Source organism: Talaromyces proteolyticus, assembly GCF_021365285.1.
Source record: "Talaromyces proteolyticus strain PMI_201 chromosome Unknown BGW36scaffold_6, whole genome shotgun sequence".
NCBI classification, from domain to species: Eukaryota; Fungi; Ascomycota; class Eurotiomycetes; order Eurotiales; family Trichocomaceae; genus Talaromyces; species Talaromyces proteolyticus.
This window is the reverse complement of record NW_025764282.1, coordinates 603801-623338: the sequence shown is the minus strand read 5'-3', so window position 1 is coordinate 623338 and position 19538 is coordinate 603801. Positions and strand designations below refer to the sequence as shown.

Here is a 19538-nt window from a genome sequence, read left to right as displayed (position 1 = left end):
CTGTCTGTGTACGAGCTGGCATGTACACCCACGGAAGGGTCGATCATTCACATTGTATTGCATGCATGTCTTGTATTTTGTTAACGGCTCTTGGCCATGTGAGATTAAATTGGATAGCATAATTAATCCATATACATACATCAATTGATACTTTTGATACATGTAGATGTAATTGTAGATCCAGCCAATCAAGCCCGGCGACGTCATCCCGCCCTTAGCTTGTTGCCAGGCCAAAACGCGATAAGATCCACCATCAACACCGACAAACCTTGAAAATGTTCAGCGCGGGGTCTCTCGTCTCGGCCAAACTCATTCTGCACTGAGAAACAGATCACTTTTGGCAAGAATGACCTCGTAAGCTAGAACCTCGCTGCATTCGCTTCTGCACCTTGGTCGTCAGTCACTAACGCATTCTTCTCCCCTCCAGAAGCAACATCCTCCAGCTGCCGTTTCGGCGCACCCACGCTGTCTCCCTATCGGACGCCATAACCCAGTACATCTCTTCGAAATATGATCAGCGCCCGGATATGTTTGCAGACGACCTACTCGTTCTCGACCGGCTGCGTGCAGAAGCCGTGAACGTGCAGGAGCCTCATGTCAGCGGGGTTAGCAGATTGGTGACCTATGCCGCGCAGCTGAAATGGTTGGGAGGGAAGTTTCCAGTCGATGTACGTGCATCTCAGATGATATCTCAAGGAGCTCTGTTGATTTTGTATCTAGGTCGGCGTCGATTTTTCTTGGTACCCTGCATTTGGGTTTAACACGTCGAGACCTGGTAACTGCACCCGTCGCAATGTGGTAATCACGAGCGGTTTTTTGTACTGATATGTGATGGGAATATACAGTGTCAGAGAACAATCTTAGATTTGAACTCGCAAATATCCTATTCAATCTCGCCGCTTTGTATTCACAGCTTGCCTATTCCTTGAACCGAACCACCTCCGACGGCCTCAAACAGGCATGCAACTATTTTTCACAGAGCGCTGGGGTGATTTCCCACCTCCGGAAAGACATCCTTCCAGACCTTCGCGCATCGCCCCCGGAAGACATGGATGAGATGACATTACAGAGTTTGGAGGAACTGTTACTAGCGCAAGCCCAAGAATGTTTCTGGCAGAAGGCGGTCAAGGATGGCCTCAAGGATGCGTCGATTGCCAGATTAGCAGCCAAGGTTTCGGATTTTTATGCGGATGCTGGCGACTTTGCTGTCAAGTCTGATGCTATTAGTACCGACTGGATCCATCACATGTCAGCCAAGCATCATCATTTTGCTGCTGCTGCCCAATATCGTCAGTCTCTGGAGTGCTTGGATAAGAGGAAATACGGCGAGGAGGTTGCGCGTTTGAGAGATAGTCTAAAGTGTGTGAACGAGGCGCTGAAAGAATCCAAATGGATCAGTCGTATCGTCTTGGGCGATTTGAATGGTCTCAAAAACCGAGTTTCCGAAGACCTGAAGCGAGCCGAAAAGGACAATGATGTGATTTATCTCCTGCCTGTTCCGCCAAAATCCGAATTGAAACCCCTCGATCGCGCAGTTATGGTGGCTGCAAAGGCCCCAACCCAAGTGACGGATGCTATCTCGATGCTGGGGGACAATGGCCCTCTTGGCCAGCCGCTGCTAGCCAAGCTAGTTCCTTATGCCGTTCATGTTGCCGCCAGCATTTATTCTGATCGTCGCGACCGCTTAGTGAATGAAAATATAATCGGAGAGCTCGAATCAATGACAGACAAGCTTCGAGAGTGAGTTGGTGTCTGCCGATGGATTGTGTTTTACTGACAATAATTCTAGTCTCTTACAGTCACTGAACCTCCCAGGCTCTTTGCAAGCGTTGGAGAAACCTCTGGGCTTACCACCAACGCTAATTTCTCACGCAGAAGAAGTGCGCCAGCAAGATGGTCTCTCTTTCTTGCGTCACTCTCTCGAGGATACTGCTCAAGTCAAAAGCAACGACAAAGCACTCTACATGGAGGGTGTAGATCTTCTATCTGCCGAGAAGGAAGAGGACGATCGCGCTCGTGCAAAGTACGGGACTGATCGATGGAATAGAGAAACATCCGAAGTCGCTGGACAGAAAGTTTACGAAACGGCGACAAACATTAACGGATATTTCTCGTCTGCCCAAAGCACCGATGATCTGATCGGAAAGAAACTGCACGATGCGGAAAAGGTTCTTCGTGTACTGACAGGGACGAATCGTGATTTAGAATCATATGTTCCTAGCAGCAGGAGAGCAGCGATTACGCCGGAGCTGGAAAGAGAGTCGAGTAGGTTAAGAAGCTGTCTCAATGAAGTGAACCGACTGGAGAATCGGCGCAAGCGCCGCATTCAGATATTAAAAGAGAAAGCCCGCTCAGATGATATCAGTGAGTTGCATCTTATAAAAATCATGTAGGTTTCTAACATGGCCTTCAGATTCTGCTTTACTTAAAGAGACGGGCCGTCTCGAAAGAGAATATCCTATGCAACCAATCGAAGCAAGCCAGTTTGAAAGTCTCTTTGAAGATCAACTGCATTTATATGACTCGGATATGGATATGCTTGAAAAAGAACGGAATGAGCAAGAGCAGCTAGAGACGCAAGTCCAAGAAGCCAATCGCAACTTCAACATAGCCCGACGAGGAGACACGTCAAGCAAGGAACGAGAAAAGGCGCTGCAGGAGCTAGAAAACGGATACGCAAAGTACAAGGAGCTCATTTCGAATTCTGAGGTTGGACGCAAATTCTACAATGATTTGGCCAAGATTGTTGGTCGGTTTAGAGATGACTGCAAGTCATTTGTCCATCAACGGCGGATGGAAGCAAGCCAACTTGAAAAGTAAGCCAAAAGGATATCTTTACGGACTTAAACTGACAGCTGTGTACAGTGATATCACGAATGCGGCGGCCATGGCATCATTGAATATATCTCGTCCTACTCATCAACAGTCTACAGCACAACCGCCTCTTCAACCTCGACCGGCTCCCAACCAGCCCGCCCCAGAGCCTCTAACAGCACCGCTGCCCACACGGGCGAACGTTGCCCCCCACCTGTAGCGAACTCAGGTATCTGGTCACCGGAGATGGGAATTCGTTTTGGAGGGCCGTTACCGCCGCCAGGGAGCACACAACCTGGACGACGTGGCCCGCCAGCACCTGGGGCGTGGGATCCGTCGAATGGAGTTCGCTTTTCATGATTTATGTCTAAATTTACAAAATGTTTGGTATTTACATATCATAGCATCATGCTGGAGTTGGAACCCGGTGTTGCATTATACATATGTTTTTGTTCTTCAACTACTATCGTACAACAAACAACCAAATTATAGCACACGATATATGCATGCTTCCACGTCAACTAATTCACTGCTGTCTACCGCAGGGAGCAACATCATCTAAACCACCAATTCACCTACTTCACATCAGCACCACAACCTCCTCAAAAAATCAATCTCAACTCACCGAAGCAGTAACCCCCTCACCCACCCCCTTAATACTATGCCACCATCCTTTCGGAATAAACAACGCCTCGCCACCCTTCAAAACAGCCTCATAACCCACACCATCCCAACCGCCTTCCTTATCCCCTCCCCCCGAAACAACTCGCCCACCCCACACCGCATCCTCAAGCATCTCCTTCTCCCGGCCTTTCATCATCTCCTCGCCCCTGAACACAACCGCGCCCCTCCCTGCATCCCTCCCCAACGCACCTCTCACTCTCGAAAACACCTTGAGCCCTTCTTCCGGCGCCAGCAGACGCACATGTTTCGTGCCCGCCAGCTGCAGAAACAGATTCGGATTCGGGTCTCTATGCAGCGGGGTGTATGTCGGTGGCAGGCCGATCCAGATGTTCGTATCGTATACATCGCCTCTACCGGCATGTAGGACTATATCCGGCGTAGGGAGATCTTGGGGCAGGGGGGCAGGGAGGTTGGAGACTTGGCATTGAGCTAGATAGAGGCTGAAGGGTTGTGATGATGAAGGGGAAAGGGAAGAGCGAATCCAGTCTAGGAATACTGCGAGTGGAGCATCAAACCGCTGAAATTGGTCATGCGTAGATGTCGTTAATTCTAATGGGACCAGTGTATCGGTGCAATTCTCGAAGTAGGCGTGGTTCAGGGTAAAACAGGCGGGTGTAGAGGGGGTGGACTTAACGAACCAGTTTCTGCGTGCGGGGAGATTGCGGAGTGATGAGGAGTGCAGGATAGTGGGTTTTTCGGGGTGGAAGTATTTGTTACGGAAGTCTTGTATAGTGGGATTAGTTAGAATGTTGAGAGGTGTGTAGTGGTGAGTTGTTGGATTGGGTTGGTGGGTGGAGAGATGGCGTGAGAAGATGTGTTTTTTATAAGTGGATATGCCACGACCGTGCCATTTCAGCGTCATGCCCATTAGGGTTGATGGCGGGGGACGTTAATTGATCAGTCATGAGTTGAAGACATGAACTGAGAGGTTGAATGAATTATTATGAATCGAGATGGAAATTAAAATGACGTTAAATGATTGATCCGCAGGAAGATGAACAGTGGGTCTGTCAAGCAAGTCTGTCTGTGATTGGTTAATGCGCCGCCTACGCACAGTGGGTGTACTACATGTCACAAATTTTGCATATTTTGTTTACAAAACACCAGTTTCACTGCTTCCCTGATTGCTGCCGTCAAATGTCATACCAGTAAACGGTTGTTCGTCGCCCAGAAGCATTAGATTATCCCAGTATCGGTCATAAAAGTCTACGACGTCGGTAGAGCCAGCGAAATTCGTGGTTTTTGTTGGGTCACTGATAGCGTCTTGGCCTAGGTAAAAAGTAGCGTCCATTAGATCGACATCTAAAGGACTGTATTCGTTTTCCACGTTTGTGTAGGGTACAGGAGGCGTAGGCGTAACGAAAGCTGGATTAGCTGAAGAGAGGAAGTTAGCCTTTGACGAAAAGAGAAAGGAAATAATTTGAACTGACCATCCTGAAAGGATATCTCACTTGGGACTTGGCTGTCTAGGTTTGACCTTGCATCCTGTTCCTGCTCAGGTGTTTCTCCATGTTGCAGGTGGTTGTGTGTAATCTTCAACATGATTTGAAGAGCCTCGGCGGTCTTCATGGCTTCCTTCGACTGATGGCATAGTTGTTTCCAAATGGCACAGGCCCTTTCAATCTCCCCCGAAAGCTGCTGTCTTTCTGCTAATATTGACTGCCTCTCACTGGGTGTCAGCCTCTGTCTCAGATCATAGCGAGACTTGCATGATATCTCCAGTGAAACAATCATAGCGGCGGAACGAAAATGTACAGCGACGATAGGTGAGAAGAAAAAGGATGTATAGCCGAGCTGGCCTCCCGAAGAGCTTGCATCGAAAATATCAAACTGGTGTTGTAGCACTGTTCTTGCGGCATCTAGGCACTCTCGTCTGGAGTAAGCATACGCCGGGTCTAGTCGATGTTGGGCCAGATACCGTCTGTGAAGATCACAACGTGCTTTTTGGTACATCAGGTTAATATTATAGCGATCCATAATCATGTTAGGTGAGTCTGCGATTGATTCACTTAGCGGACGGAACTGTAACGGAGGCGGGACAGTGTTGTGAAGCTCCTTTAATTTTGCATCGAGACGCAGAACTTCTCGATACGGAACACCTTTGACGGAGCAGACTTTGCTGATGATTTCTGCATCGGTAAACATGATCCGGTTTAACATAGTTGGGAATAGTATGGGTGTATTCTCTGTCGGGGGCCTGGCGAGTGGGAGGGTGGTTGCCAATGGATTTAGGTCTTCATCTGTGAGATTACGGGGCTCTTCGGTGTCGGATTGGGCCTGGATCGTGGTTGGAGGGAGACCGCCTTGAAGAGAGATGTAATGGTCGAGCAGGGAGAGGCACATCCAGACGCGACGGCGCATTTCTCCGTCAAATATCGAGATTTCTCGATAGTGTTTTGGGTCTCTGTGATACCCACCATGCATTGCTAATCGAGAAGCTAGGCCCAGGAGAATTGAGGGGCCAACATGAGTGTCTGTGCTTCTTAGAATCTCCATGGCTACGCTTAAAATAAGCGTCTCCATCTTGTATAGGCCAGGCTTGGTGTAATCCGACATGCAGAGACACTGCGACGCTAGCCTGTGGTACTCGTCGAATGTTTCTACGAGCTCACCGTCGACACGACCAAATGTGGAGAAAAGCTGTAGTCCTGTACCAGCACATAGAATGCTAAACAGAAAAGCCAGCCAGTTAATGGTGACGTCTTCAGGATTCTTCCAAAATTCGCTGTACTGGATGGGAGTGATGAGCATTGAATATGAATACTGAATGCGAGCAGTTCAACCTACTTCTTTTGTGAATGTCGGAATGTGCATAATAACTTTTCATCCATCAGCTTTTTCTGCAATATCATGGTAGCAAAATAGGGACATGCCTACCGAGGGTAGATTCTTTCGAGTTCAGATACAAGGAAACCAAGCGGTCTGCTGCCGACCGGTCGGGCACCGCGGCGAGTAGGTTAGCCTTCGTAGTAGAGGCTGTGTTACCGAATAGAAGAACTGGCCCAGAAATCGGCAGGCTTGGAGAATCCTCCTCGAATTCCTCTTCCGGTGATGTGTCCTCGGTCAATTCGAGGTATTCTTTCACCTCCGCGATCTACATGCTCATCAGTCTGGCGAATCGAAGTCGGCAGGGGACCGAGGAGACGACTAACTTGATCCAGCACTGCGCGCCAATGGGTTGGATCCATATATCGCGTTCCATTCTGCTCTATTAGGATCGTTCCGGGGTAGTCCTTTTCTAACTCGGATTGACCTTTTTCTATGTGCGGACCTGGCTGAGGCTGCAAGACACCCGCTGGGTTATTCTGAGAAGCGTGGTGCGTGAAACCTGGTACTTGAGACGGCTCATCGACAGCAGAGAGCTGCTCAAGGCGGACCTCTAGTTTACGAAGATGATCCTGGATGCCTTGCGATTGCTTCCTGCTCATTACTGTGGGGCCCGCGTAGTGGCACAAATACGTTCTATTGTGCTTGATACAGTTGTCACAGGGATATAACCGGTCACATTTCAGTCTAGGCAATTAGTTAGACTAGGCATCACGCTTTGATTGCGATTGAAAACATCGCAGCCGTGGCGCTGAGACTTCTAGAAGCAAGGGAAGGCACACTTTTTCTGACGACAGACGACACAAGACAGCCTTGGTCTCGGCTTTCTTTTTTTCGCCGACTGAGGCGTTGGATTTGCATCGTGATCTATGGGCGGAGGATCCATGTTTCTCCAGCGCTTGGCTTGCTAATAATACATAGCATCGTAGTTAGTACTATGACTAGAACATGTCCGTGTTTGGCGGCCGAGATGCAGCGGCACGGATTAAATCAGGCGCTAGTACATTTATGGCTAGCCGTGTTCTCCTAGCGCCGGAGATACTTAGAGTTAGTGTCGGATTTGCAGATCGTCTGCTGCCCATGTCCGGCTAGCATCTCTTATATATTCTATGGCGACGCCTCTATCATGGCCAGTCAACAACATATCACACAGGCATCGTCTGGGCCTAATAACTACTACTGCTACAACAACAATTGTAAAGATCTTGAGTCTTCGCCTACATGACATCCGATATCCCCATTGGCCAGCGCCAAGTGCCAAACATGTCTTCACTTACCTCTCAATCTGATTTCCACAATGCTGCAGCATCATGCGATCTCGTGTCGCCATTCACTGCATGGGAACTTCCCACAGACAACACAGCGTTCAGCTTCGACCAATTGATGCTTCTGGAGACAAACCCGGCAGACTTCAACCTTACCCTGGGTGCATCCTTACATCCTATCATTGAGACAAACAACCCACACTCGCCAACTACAGTTCCAATGAAGGTTTCCGGCAGCCAGATCAGATTCAATAACCCCAGCACAGTCTCAAGAGAGACAAATATTTACCGCTCCCCCTCGCCAACCGCCATCTACCAGCTCTCGCCCGCCCAGCAACCACAGCACTACGTTGATTCGTCCAATCACGCGGGCCTACCCAGCACAAGCCACAATCTATATCCCACACAGCGCTCACTACGCAACGTGCCCGCCGATGAGTCGACCTGGAGCGACACGCCTTCCTCACAAGACTCGTCAGAGGAGCGTCTACTAGAAAAACGGCGGCGAAATAAATTAGCTGCGCAGAGGTTACGGCAGAAGAGGCAGGCTCAAATGTCGATTCTCGAGTCGAGACTAGAACAAGTGACGAAAGAACGCGATGAGTTACGATTGCGGCTGGCGAAGTGGGAAGGAGAAGTGATGGCATTAAGGAAACTGACTGAACATAAGATGGGAAGTTTATGATTGATTTCTCCCTCTGTCATGACTGTATATATATTAATTAGTTAGATGATACCACCATAGCTGCAGTTGCGAGTTCGAAACGTCGAACACTGATTTAATCTCTGATTTTTTATCAACTTAATCCCAACCTAGTACATACAGTATATATAGTATCAATTGATATGTAGCATATATTGTATAACTATATTGTACGCAAATAGCTGCTCGGCCGTCGGCCGTCGGGGATCGGTGGTGGCATCACAGCGTGACGATCACCCCATGTCTGCATATGTATTTACCCCCCAATCAACTATTTCACTAGCTTTCCTTTGTGATTTGCATCTGCTTTCCCCGCATTTCTTTGTTGGTGGCACTATTTATCGGTCCGAGGTAGATCGCTGCAGCAAAGAGGGGGGGATGGATGTAATAACAATGTCGCGTAGGAGTGATACTCTCAATGTTTGGAATACCAATATTTGGAAACTATTTCAGAATCAATTACTTCATGTAACTTGCTATACATTTTCACCGTAATTGAGAGTTGGCCATGCCGTCAATTCGCAGACAAAACGCCTACGCCAAAAATGCATACACTTACTACCCCATCGTCATCGTTGGTGCCGGCGAGTCTGGCATCGCGATGGGATGTCAGTTGAAACAGGTTCTTGGATTCGACCAATTCCGCATCTTCGAGCGTCAATCGGGCATTGGCGGCACCTGGTGGATTAATAGGTATCCTGGAGTTGCTTGCGACATGTGCGTATTTGCTCTTAAATAATACGTTTATATTGTATATTGACTGTTGATATCAGTCCCGCCATCTTTTACTCCTTTTCTTTCGCACAGAATCCAAACTGGACCTCGATGCATCCCCCCGGCCCCGAAATCGCCAGATATCTCGCTGACGTCTGCGCCAAATACGAAATCGTCGACAAAATCCAACTGCACACCGAAGTCACCGAGCTGAAATGGCTCGAAGACGAGGAAGAGTGGGAAATCAGGCTGGCGTATCTGCGGCCTGGAACCGGCGACTGGTCTGAACTCGAGCGCCGCGAAAAAGTTGCTGCAGAGGGGGAAAGAAGTGTTTACATTGCCACTGAAATCGTGCGATGCAAGATCGCTATTAGCGCGGTGGGTGGGTTGGTCGAGCCGAAAGTATTCCCGAAGGAGATCCCGGGGATAGAGACGTTTCAAGGCGATGTGATTCATTCAGCGAAATGGAGAGATGATATTGATTTCACGGGCAAGGATGTTGTTGTCCTGGGAACTGGCGCGAGTGGTGCCCAGGTCGTCTCGGCGATGTCGAAGGAGCCGTATAAGGTCAAATCCATCACGCAATTGATGCGGACGCCGCCGTGGGTGCGCCCCTTTGGCGATGATCCAGAATCTGGAAGAATATACAGGAAATACGTCTCGGTGTTACTACGTAAAATCCCCGGGATGACGCAAACTTTTCGATTTATCCTGTTTCTAATGATCGAGCATGAATTTTTCTCCATTTTCGCAGACACGGATTATACGCGGAAGCATTTATCTAGTGAAGAAGAGGCGTGTCGACGGTACATGAAGAAGATCGCCCCGGAGAAATATTTTGATATGTTGACGCCAGACTACCGTCTCGGGTGCAAGAGACGCATTATTGGTGGTGACTGGTATAGGAGTCTGCATGATACCAAGGTCGAATTGACCACTCGTCGACTCAAGAGCATACAGGCTCGGGGTGTCACGCTGGGACGCCATTTATACCCGAAACCTGCGCATGGAACAGACCCATCAGATGAGGAAGATGTGGAGCTCGCAGCCGACGCAATCATTGTAGCAAATGGCTACCATACGAATGAATGGCTTCATCCCATGCGTGTCATTGGCAGAAACGGATATAGTCTGCACGACGTCTGGGACGAGCGAGGTGGGCCTCAGGCGTACCTAGGAATCGCGATGGATAAATTCCCCAACTTCTTCATGATTTTCGGACCGAATACGGCGACGGGACATTCCAGTGTTGTTCTTGCCACTGAAAATGCGGTTCAGTATAGCCTGAAATTTATCAAGTCGATTCTTGATGGAACGGTGAGTACGTGGGAGGTAAAAGAAGAGGCGGAGAGAGAGTGGACGGAGAAAGTTCAGAGGGGACTCAAGGGTACGACGTTTTCGAGTGGTTGCTCGAGCTGGTATACACAGGAAAATGGTTGGAATTCAACGACATATCCGTATGTCACACACTTTAACTGATTAATGTGACATATGAGATTTGCTGACACTCGCCCTTTAGATTCTCTCAAATTGATTATGGACTACGCTGTATGTTCCCGGTCTGGGGCCATTGGGACGCCAAGTTTACTCCGGGTGGAATAAGAAGACGTCGATTACGAACCTTGACTCGCGGATTGTCGTTGATGGCTGTTGTTAGTCTTTATATCTGGTGGAAGAAGCGCCCAGCAGCTTTTCAGGCTTTGAAAGCCGCCATTCTTCAAGCCGCCAATCAAGTTGTTGGCTCAGTGGTAGCTAATCTACAACGTCTCCAGGCATAGTTGAGTTACTATTTGTGTATGGAATGAATATGGTTGAAATTTCATTATGACTTATTATTGGCACTTCCTTCAACCCCATCTTCTGCGCAGATCTTAAAGGCATTTCGACTACTGAGTGCCCGGGATACCAGTATCCGGCACAGTGTACAAAGGACATCCAGCCGCATCGCAACCAGCTGAAGAAATCGCGTTGCCCCACCAGTTAATAACCACAGGATGATATTCCACTGCGAAGAAAATTATGATGGCAGAGATAGCCACAGCTGCGCCAAAGGAAGATGTAAGCACATAGGCATACTTCTCCCACCATGGGAGGTAGCGACGTTTGATGTAGTAATTGAAGACAAAACCAACCATAGTCGGAGCCCAGATATAATTGAGGTTATAGGGCGACAGGTTGGTGACTCCAAAAAATAGGGCGGGAAAGTTGACGTAACGCCAAATAGAACGTGGGAATCGCTTGGCCAGAAAGTAAAATGGCACCGGGATTAGGAGACCAAAAAGAAATCCGTAGAGTGTCGCATGGTATGGAGTACCCGGTGCAAAGAAATGCTTAGGTCCGATGACCCCCCAGATTACTGAAGAGGTGAAGAAGGTTTGAACACCTAGAATCAATATTAGAAAGTTACGGTAGAGAAGGATAAAGGGTGTCCTACTGAGGCAAGTAAACTTGGAGGGTTGGTCGTTGGTGCAGACGCCTGGGATATTTGCCAAAGCCCATGCATTGACACCAACGGCTACGAAAGCACCAACGATAGTGGCAACAACCTGAGCGCTAAACATCACCCTGGGTGCAATCTTAACGTAGTGGCCCATCTTGAGATCGGAGGAGAATTGGATTGCTTGAGCGCAGGCGAGCAGACCGTAAGACTTGAATATCATATTTGCCACAGGCTGATTGGGGATGGCGTATCCAGCGATAACCTCAGCAACCACGTTGTTGGTGAGCTCTGCATTGGTGATGGCATAAACAATGCCATACGGGATCTGCAGCACAAGACACAGGGCGATGGCAAAAGTGAGGCCCCAGACCGGAAAGCCTGTGTTGTAGACCTCGCTGTTGACGACCCCAAAAACGAAGGTGATCACCAAGATGGCAATATACCACCATTCGGGAACTTCTTTGTACGACTTCATCAGACGATTATGAACATCCTCGTACTCATCGCGCGCATTTCCCCACTTGAGTAAAGATTTAAACCCCTTGTAAAGTTGGTGGCGGTTATAAAGAGCCACATGGACGATGCCAGACATGTACATGCCGAAAAAGCAGAAGAACATGATCGCGTATGAGGCGGACATGTATGCCGGTCCATAAGATTCATACCCGGCAACATCAAGCTTCCCGTTAGACAAAACCTTCGAGACATTGTACGAATTTCCAGTGTTATCGGAGAGGCCATTCGTGATGATGGAGAAGTAGCCTGAGTTCCAGGTATTAGTCCAGTAGATTGGCAGGATGACGCAAATACATGCAAGGGTCGCCCCAATGGCACTGTTGACGAGGGAATAGAATGGAGTGATAATAGGGTCATAAAGCACAGAGATGACATTCCAATCAAAAGTCGGAATGGGGTTGACACCGAGACCTCCAAGACTGCCAGTGATGAGGGCTAGCGTGACATTGGTTGGCGAGATCCAGGTCATCCAATTGAAAGTGGAAAGAGCAGTGAAGATGTAACCGGGAAACCAGTAATAAACAAACATCATCAAGAAGCTCCATTGCAGGAACTTGAGACGAGATATTGTCCAACCATTGACTGCCGTCAGTTTGCTATCGTTGTGCAGGGCCTTGTTCAAAGCAATCGTTCCCAGGGCTTTGGGATAGATCAAAGTTGCCGGATAAACCAAGAATCGACGGGCGAGTCCAGCACAGCCAAAGCCTAGCAGCTGAGTGGAAAGTGCCAACAAGATCTGGAAACCGGCTTTGTCATACAGCCCAGTCATATTGTACCACTTCTTCACTTTGAGTACCGTGAAGATGTTGGTCACGTAAGCAGTTCCGAGGTAACCTCCATAGGCAACATTAGCCATAACTGTGATCAGCATGTGTTCTTTCTGGTTGAATGGACCGGGATTGAGTGACCAGGACCAGCCAAAGAACTTGAAGGTCTTGGTGGGAAGGATCTTGGCTAGGAGGGCACCGATCGGGTAGGATACCGCCTGCGACACCACGGAGTAGATCGTGATGGTCGGATAGCGAAGCTGAAAGAGTTGATTGACGCCGGTGAAAACGACAGTCAACGAGAGACCAATGAACCAGGCGCGAAAGGTATTGGCTGACACGGAGGAGTCATCGGACGGGTCCACAACAGCGCGAACTTCTGGGTAGGGAGAATCATTGAAAATCAAATCCTTTTGTCGTCTGATATCATCGACTAACGCCTGGGTATCGAGGGCTTGGATCGAGTCGGGATCTCTGTCCAAGAATTCGCGAGCACGGTTCAGCAACTCCTGGGGATAGTTGGCATCCAGCGAGTGCTCAGCGAGAATTTCTTTCAGTACCTCAATAGTGTCGCTCATCTCTGACTCGGACACCATGGGTCCAGCAGCGACGCCATTCTCCGTCTTGATATCGACATTCTCGCGGGGGCCCTCGAAGTCAGAGCCCCAAATCTGAATAGTCGCCATGCTAGCAGGAGGGAGGTGTCAGAAGAGGCGTTGAGCAAGTTAACAACAGACCTGAGCAGCGTCAGAGGGCGCGGAACAGGACGAGAGGAAAGAAAAAGAAGAAGAAGGAAGGAGCGAGCAATCGAGTAAGGAAGGGGGGTGGCATGGGTGGCACAATATTAATAAGTCAGGCGAGAGTGAAACTCAAGAAAACGATATTGCGATCAGGGGACAATCCAGGGCTGGCAGTCGGCATGCACAAAGCCCTTTGTCGGCACGCCTTATCTGTTTCTCGCCTGCACAACAGAGACCACGCCGAGATCGGGGCGTTCGATGTCATTGGCGAGTGTGCAGCCCTTGAGTGAGGACAGTTGCAACAGCAACCCGCACAACAGACTCTTTGGTTCGTGCATTTCGAGTGCAACGTGTACCAGCGCCTCAGTTCTAAGGCTGACTATGCTGAAGAGATCCCAATGCCAATGGTATCAGCCAACGCTAAACAGCGATAGAGCCAAGCTTTTTTTAAGGTCTGATGCGGGTCTTCTGATTGCCCAATTAGCTGCTGCATTACCGGACCCTGCGCCACAGCTCCACCAGAACTCGGTTGGTCTCGCTAACTACTATCTACACATATCAGTGAAGAATTGTTCTTGAATTATTCCAGTTTCACGATATCCCCATGGCTACCACCGGGTGCTGGACGCTCGGCAGCCGACTGCAGCCAGCTATCTGCTTCGTAAACTACTACACTGTACTATACTGTACTACATAGCACTACATAGTACAACTAATATACAACACGACTGGATGTAGAAAGCGCGATTCAAAGGGCCAATGACTGGCAGCAAATCACGCCCACCGATTGGCCGGTGTGACGTCGCTATCGGCGATGAATCTCGAGTCAACTTGATTGTTTTAATTTATTCCTTCAGCGAACCTCATGTCTCACACAGCCAATCAGCATGCGCACCAGTTATTGCCTTCCCTAGCACCGGCCGCTTCACTAATTCTTCAGCGGTCTTTAATATTCTTAGTATTCACAATTTCACGCGGCTGCCGCGTCCTAGCGTTCGTCCCAACTCTCATTTCGGAACAAGCCCGTCCTCCTCGGTTATTATCGGCGGCTAATCTGAACTCCCGATGCTGGTATATCCTGAGGTCGTTATCACGATCTAATCTCACTTTGACTGCGCTTGTGGTCGAGATGAGGAGTCAACTGGTCCAGACGCGCAGCCGACTGTGGACAACGAGGCACAACGAGGCTATTGATTACGTTGGCCATCGGATGACTTATTCTCTCTTCGTCGTTGAAATAGATTGAAGGACCGACAACATTTATATTCATACTATCATTACAAATTGAAAACCTACCACCGCAGCAGGATTTTAATGTTCAGAAGGGGATAACTGTTATTTAGAGTCGTAGACCCGACTTGTACCAGTTGCAGCCCGCAAGCACGGTTAAGCCTTGTAGCCCTTCCCGCTAAGCATAATTGCGCCATCCAGCCATGGACGCTCGTGGCTGACATCGAAACGCCACGTAATGGCGTCAAGAGCTTTTTAATTCTCATTCGACGCCAGCACCATGTCAAATATTATGCAATGGTCCGTTAATAACATCATTAATAACAAAAAGAGTAATAGAAATAAATACTCCGATGGAGATCACTCGCCCAGCCTCAGTGCTTCTCATTGTCTGGGAGATTTTCTCCTAGTCCAAAGCACCAATGAGGGGTGAGATGTTGTACAAACGCAATATTCATCATTCGCGCGTTATTTCTCGTACTGCATGCCCGATGAAACCTCTTGGCATGGATATCCTCAAAATGAAGCCTTTTTGACAGTCAAAAACCAGCGAAGGCGCCTGTTTGTAGTCGATCTAGACTGCTTCACGTAGATGAAGAGTAGATGATTGGTTATTCGACAAGCTTATTTATGAGACTAATTTTTACAAAGACACCATATTCTCAGCATCGGGTACACCCTAATGCTACCATGCCGATCACACGCTGTATGAGACCATCGACATCAGATATAACACCTTAATAATGCCACGATCACCACACAGACCAGCGAGCACGCATCAAGCTCTCAACTTAGACTCGGAAGTCACCGGTCCCAGACCCGATTTCTATTCAGGGTTGTGATCCGAATACAGAGGGTAAAAAGTATATAAAGCAGCCGACGATCTCTGAGAAGGTTTGTTCAGTACCTCATCAATCAGATAAATTCAACCAGCCTAGACAAATAGCTCCAAAGCGTCGTCTTTTTATCAACCAATCTCAAACCAGCGCAATGAAGTTCACCCTCCTTGCTCCAGCCCTCCTCGGCGCCACTGTGTTGGCTGCTCCCAAAGGTCATGGTCTTGCTGCCCGCGCTGCCGGACGTAGCCGTCTCTCCCACCCCAGAATTCCTGCTTCATCCGAAGCTATCGAGGGCGTAGAGTCCCCAAACAAGACTAACGTCGACTACTCGTCCAACTGGTCTGGTGCTGTCCTGACCGCACCTCCTTCTGGCACCACTTTCACCTCAGTTTCCGCCGAGTTCACAGTGCCAACTCCCAAGCCCGTTAACGGCCAGGCTGGCTCGTCGTCCGCATGGGTTGGTATCGACGGAGACACCTACTCGAACGCCATTCTCCAGACCGGTATCGATTTCAGTGTCACTGCTAGCGGCGAGGCTTCCTTCGACGCTTGGTACGAGTGGTACCCTGACTATGCTTATGACTTCTCTGGCATCAGCATCAGCGCTGGTGACAAGATTTCCGTTTCCGTTGTTTCCAAATCTAGCAGTGCCGGAACTGCCACTATTGAGAACCTGACCAACGGCGACAAGGTCACCAAGAGCCTTACTGCGCCAGACTCCTCCTCAACCCTGGGCGGCCAGAATGCTGAGTGGATTGTCGAGGACTTCGAGGAGGGCAGCAGCTTGGTTACCCTTGACAACTTCGGCACTGTCACCTTCACTGGCGCTTCTGCTGGCTTGTCTGACGGAAGCTCTGTTGGAACGGGCGGTGCAGACATCATTGACTTGAAGCAGAACAACAAAGTACTGACTTCCGTCACCGTGCCAAGCTCTTCCGAGGTTGTTGTCAAGTACGTCTAAGTCTGAGGTTTTTGATGTGTATCGAGTCCGATAGATGCAGACCGCATGACCGATGGGGAGATCATGTCCTATTTGATTCTTCAGAAATGCATGGAGGATGATCAAGTCCTAGTTAGTTAGTTAGTTACGAATGGCACACGCTCGTTGAAATGAATACACATCCAATGATCGATATTCGCGTACCTTAACAAGCTAACAATATTTCTCAAAGGATGCAGTTGTAATGTAAGCATTGTAATTAGTCAGGACGGTGGATCTGCCCCGCTATCGGCTGCCGTATCCGCACCCCAGCCTAAGGACTGAATTCCGCACCTGCCCTGTTGCATCTCGCGACTTTCCGTCCATGACTCTCATCGCTTTTGTATCGCATCGCCAGTTCTGCCTCTCGGAAAGCCTTTTTTAAGATGGCTTCTGAATCTCCCCATCTGAGCGGATCCACGCCCCAGGCCACAGCTGCCAGCCCCGACGGGAACGCCAAAAGAAAAGCAGAACCAAGTAGCGGAACAAACACGCGCACAAAGCGGAATCGATACATCTCCATCGCATGGTAAGTGGATATTGCGCGATGCACTGCCCTAGATTTTCGGAATTATTCCTATTTGGTCGTTTTACCAAATGTGATGGCCTACACCATTAATATTTAACTTACTAGCAACGAGTGCAAGCGGCGCAAGATCAAATGTAATGGCCAAGTTCCCTGCCAGCGTTGTGGACACCTCAACTTGGAATGTCAGTACTCTTTTTCCTATTTGCCGATTGCACGCTTCTGACCCTCTTGCATAGGTCTCTACGCTCCAAACTGTTGCAATGGAAACTTCAAAGATTCAGAGTCGGCCCGCCTGCCATTATATCGTTTAATGGATGCTGACCTCGGCATAGGGAATTTCGGGTGATGAAAGAAGAGATCAACACACTCCAAGAACAGGTCAACTCCTTATTTCAGAATTTGAACAACCTCACCTCGCATAAGGCTCCTTTAGACTCGGTGCCATTAGAATCATTCGCCAGCAACAACTCGCAATCGGATTCTATCCCCCCCAGTGAAACCCTCACTTCAGCTAATAACAGGTTGCGAGTGAAGCACCCCCGCTTCCATGGACCAACAAGTTCAGCGTTTAACTTTGATGTCGCGAGATCTAGCCTTCAAGATATGGGAATCGCATCTAATGAGGACCCAATGCAGAATGATTTGATACCCGCTCCAGTCGTACCTTCTCAATCCGATATTGACGAACAGAAAGCGCTGACCCGCCCGGCTGTAATGCACCCTTCCAAAGATCCAATCTGGTCTATCAAGCGGGAAGAAGCCATTCGTTTATGCAAAGTGTACGAGGAAGAAATTGGTTTAATGTACCCAATTTTCTGCCTCGACAAAGTTATTGCTCAAACCAATCTCCTCTACAATTTTCTCGAAGCAGCTGACAGGACTGGGTTTGCGCAAACCGGACTCCCTGGGCTAGATGGCTTACAAGATGATGACTCGCTGAATATTAAAATGATACTGGCTACGACGTTGGTTCTCGAAGGAAATGGCCAAAGTGGCCTTGCGCGACGCCTTTTCGAGACTGTTAAGCCCATATTCTATTCGAAAATGTTAGAGCCCGTGGATATCAAATCTGTCCAATTATTTACAATAATTGTATGTGAATGATCTATACATCTTAATTTGGAGATACCTGTTGACGGCCATTTTTCGCAGGCAACATATCACTTTCACACAGATAATGACATATTGTCATACCGCATTATTGGGTTAGCTGCTCGGATGTGTTTAGAGCTCGGATTACATCGTCGCGATGCTGTTGCCAAAGTCTTTTCAGCTGAAGCTGACAGGTCGCAAATCACTCGGCTATTTTGGTCTGTTTATAGTCTTGATCGGCGATGGAGCTTTGGCACAGGTTTGCCTTTTGTCATCCAAGACGAAGATATTGATCCAACACTTCCAGAGCCCGTGAGTTGCCATAAAAGATAGTAAACTATATTTCGAGTCTACTTATAAATAATAGGATGATTCTTTACCGTATTTGAAGAGTATGGTTGCCTATGGCCGCCTGAGCTCGAAAATATGGTACTCTGGACTAGGCTATGAAGGGTCAACTGATGTGAAAAGGGAAGAGATCGGGTTTCTAGACTACCAGGTGTGCCAATGGTACAAACATATACCAGAGAGCGTCATGTTACCAGTAGAGTCTTCCAACAGCGGTGCTCCTGTTAACCGGGGATTACAACGGCTGCGTGTACTCCTGTACTTACGTATGAATCACTTGCGCATCCTGATTAACAGACCAGTCTTGCACTCTGCATCAAATATTCTCGAAAATCAAAGCCACGTTCAAATGGTCGTCAATATAGCAAAGGATACAATTCGAGTCCTGGCTCGGCTTAACCAAAATTCTGATATCTACAAAACGCAGCAAATCTGTTTCAATTATTTCCTCGTGGCCGCTCTTGCTGTCTTATTTCTTGTTGTCTGCCATGCTCCCGCCGAATTCGGTCGGCAAGTTCGAGACGAATTTTATATGGCATTAAACCTCGTGAACGGCTTCACCACCAAGTCCTACATATCCAAGCGATTGTGGAATACTATCAAAGGGGTTCGAAGGATTGCTGAGAAGCTAGGTGTTTTTGGTCGAAATATCGGAACAGACGCTAGTGACCCTCACTCCAACGCAGCTGTTGCCATGGCTGGACTGGCAGGTCATCCCATCGAAGGTCTGTCTCTGTATGGACCGCCAGGAGCCATTTCAGAGCTAGGAAGTAGTCCAATGAATGGGTTGCAAATGAGCCATGAGCTCACGAATCTTTTCGAAGCGGTTGGTTCATCCGGATCCTTCGGCCCAGATAACTTCAACGGCTTTATCCCCCACGATAACGATTGGCAAAACTCTGGCGAGGGACTGGCTGGGATACTAAGCGGTGATGCCGAATTCTCACGTGTACTGAGAGAACTCATGTGATGAGCTAGAATATGTATATATTAAAATGATCTATATGAAGTCTATTAAGCCCAGCTCATGCATTGAATCTGTAACTAGACCA

General features: G+C 48.5%; 8 protein-coding genes across 8 annotated transcripts; 5 read left to right on the top strand and 3 right to left on the bottom strand.

Annotated features, from left to right (window-relative positions):
• Positions 1-346: 346 nt before the first annotated feature.
• BGW36DRAFT_359053 (putative pH signal transduction protein pala) lies at positions 347-3034 on the top strand (the record flags this gene model as incomplete). The annotated part of the gene is made up of 7 exons (XM_046214034.1): positions 347-354; positions 428-668; positions 721-775; positions 846-1740; positions 1790-2364; positions 2414-2816; positions 2866-3034. 7 exons carry the CDS (start codon positions 347-349, stop codon positions 3032-3034), a joined length of 2346 nt encoding a protein of 781 aa, XP_046071952.1.
• A 334-nt stretch (positions 3035-3368) lies between these two features.
• Positions 3369-4366, bottom strand: BGW36DRAFT_427217 (uncharacterized protein; the record flags this gene model as incomplete). Its single annotated transcript, XM_046220379.1, has 2 exons — positions 3369-3389; positions 3440-4366. 2 exons carry the CDS (start codon positions 4364-4366, stop codon positions 3369-3371), a joined length of 948 nt encoding a protein of 315 aa, XP_046071951.1.
• Positions 4367-4460: 94 nt separating this feature from the next.
• On the bottom strand, positions 4461-7253 carry BGW36DRAFT_378310 (uncharacterized protein). The gene is made up of 6 exons (XM_046216091.1): positions 7107-7253; positions 6651-7011; positions 6376-6592; positions 6286-6317; positions 4929-6228; positions 4461-4872 (listed from the first exon to the last, which is right to left on the bottom strand). Exons 1-6 carry the CDS (start codon positions 7208-7210, stop codon positions 4592-4594), a joined length of 2295 nt encoding a protein of 764 aa, XP_046071950.1. The 5' UTR covers positions 7211-7253; the 3' UTR covers positions 4461-4591.
• A 162-nt stretch (positions 7254-7415) lies between these two features.
• Positions 7416-8395, top strand: BGW36DRAFT_378308 (uncharacterized protein). The gene has a single exon (XM_046216090.1). It carries the CDS (start codon positions 7546-7548, stop codon positions 8272-8274), a length of 729 nt encoding a protein of 242 aa, XP_046071949.1. The 5' UTR covers positions 7416-7545; the 3' UTR covers positions 8275-8395.
• Positions 8396-8706: 311 nt separating this feature from the next.
• BGW36DRAFT_341224 (putative flavin-binding monooxygenase) lies at positions 8707-10843 on the top strand. Its single transcript, XM_046213089.1, has 3 exons — positions 8707-9009; positions 9066-10463; positions 10526-10843. Exons 1-3 carry the CDS (start codon positions 8801-8803, stop codon positions 10782-10784), a joined length of 1866 nt encoding a protein of 621 aa, XP_046071948.1. The 5' UTR covers positions 8707-8800; the 3' UTR covers positions 10785-10843.
• On the bottom strand, positions 10831-13338 carry BGW36DRAFT_319580 (OPT oligopeptide transporter). The gene is made up of 2 exons (XM_046212616.1): positions 11441-13338; positions 10831-11389 (listed from the first exon to the last, which is right to left on the bottom strand). The coding sequence occupies exons 1-2, from the start codon at positions 13323-13325 to the stop codon at positions 10893-10895; spliced, it is 2382 nt and encodes a 793-aa protein (XP_046071947.1). The 5' UTR covers positions 13326-13338; the 3' UTR covers positions 10831-10892.
• Positions 13339-15689: 2351 nt separating this feature from the next.
• On the top strand, positions 15690-16499 carry BGW36DRAFT_427212 (putative aspergillopepsin-2 precursor; the record flags this gene model as incomplete). The annotated part of the gene is made up of 1 exon (XM_046220378.1): positions 15690-16499. One exon carries the CDS (start codon positions 15690-15692, stop codon positions 16497-16499), a length of 810 nt encoding a protein of 269 aa, XP_046071946.1.
• A 319-nt stretch (positions 16500-16818) lies between these two features.
• BGW36DRAFT_378301 (putative fungal-specific transcription factor) lies at positions 16819-19538 on the top strand. The gene is made up of 6 exons (XM_046216089.1): positions 16819-17046; positions 17152-17228; positions 17283-17328; positions 17379-18138; positions 18199-18450; positions 18506-19538. Exons 1-6 carry the CDS (start codon positions 16904-16906, stop codon positions 19454-19456), a joined length of 2229 nt encoding a protein of 742 aa, XP_046071945.1. The 5' UTR covers positions 16819-16903; the 3' UTR covers positions 19457-19538.

Coding starts and splice junctions, on each gene's coding strand:
- BGW36DRAFT_378301 (XM_046216089.1), top strand. CDS start 16,904: ATGGCTTCTGAATCTCCCCATCTGAGCGGATCCACGCCCCAGGCCACA. Junction 17,047..17,151: donor CGATACATCTCCATCGCATG/GTAAGTGGATAT, acceptor TTAACTTACTAG/CAACGAGTGCAAGCGGCGCA. Junction 17,229..17,282: donor TGGACACCTCAACTTGGAAT/GTCAGTACTCTT, acceptor CCTCTTGCATAG/GTCTCTACGCTCCAAACTGT.
- BGW36DRAFT_378308 (XM_046216090.1), top strand. CDS start 7,546: ATGACATCCGATATCCCCATTGGCCAGCGCCAAGTGCCAAACATGTCT.
- BGW36DRAFT_319580 (XM_046212616.1), bottom strand. CDS start 13,325: ATGGTGTCCGAGTCAGAGATGAGCGACACTATTGAGGTACTGAAAGAA. Junction 11,390..11,440: donor CTCCAAGTTTACTTGCCTCA/GTAGGACACCCT, acceptor TATTGATTCTAG/GTGTTCAAACCTTCTTCACC.
- BGW36DRAFT_341224 (XM_046213089.1), top strand. CDS start 8,801: ATGCCGTCAATTCGCAGACAAAACGCCTACGCCAAAAATGCATACACT. Junction 9,010..9,065: donor CCTGGAGTTGCTTGCGACAT/GTGCGTATTTGC, acceptor TGTTGATATCAG/TCCCGCCATCTTTTACTCCT. Junction 10,464..10,525: donor TGGAATTCAACGACATATCC/GTATGTCACACA, acceptor CTCGCCCTTTAG/ATTCTCTCAAATTGATTATG.
- BGW36DRAFT_378310 (XM_046216091.1), bottom strand. CDS start 7,210: ATGGATCCTCCGCCCATAGATCACGATGCAAATCCAACGCCTCAGTCG. Junction 6,593..6,650: donor GGCGCGCAGTGCTGGATCAA/GTTAGTCGTCTC, acceptor ATGAGCATGTAG/ATCGCGGAGGTGAAAGAATA. Junction 6,318..6,375: donor CTCGAAAGAATCTACCCTCG/GTAGGCATGTCC, acceptor ATGGATGAAAAG/TTATTATGCACATTCCGACA.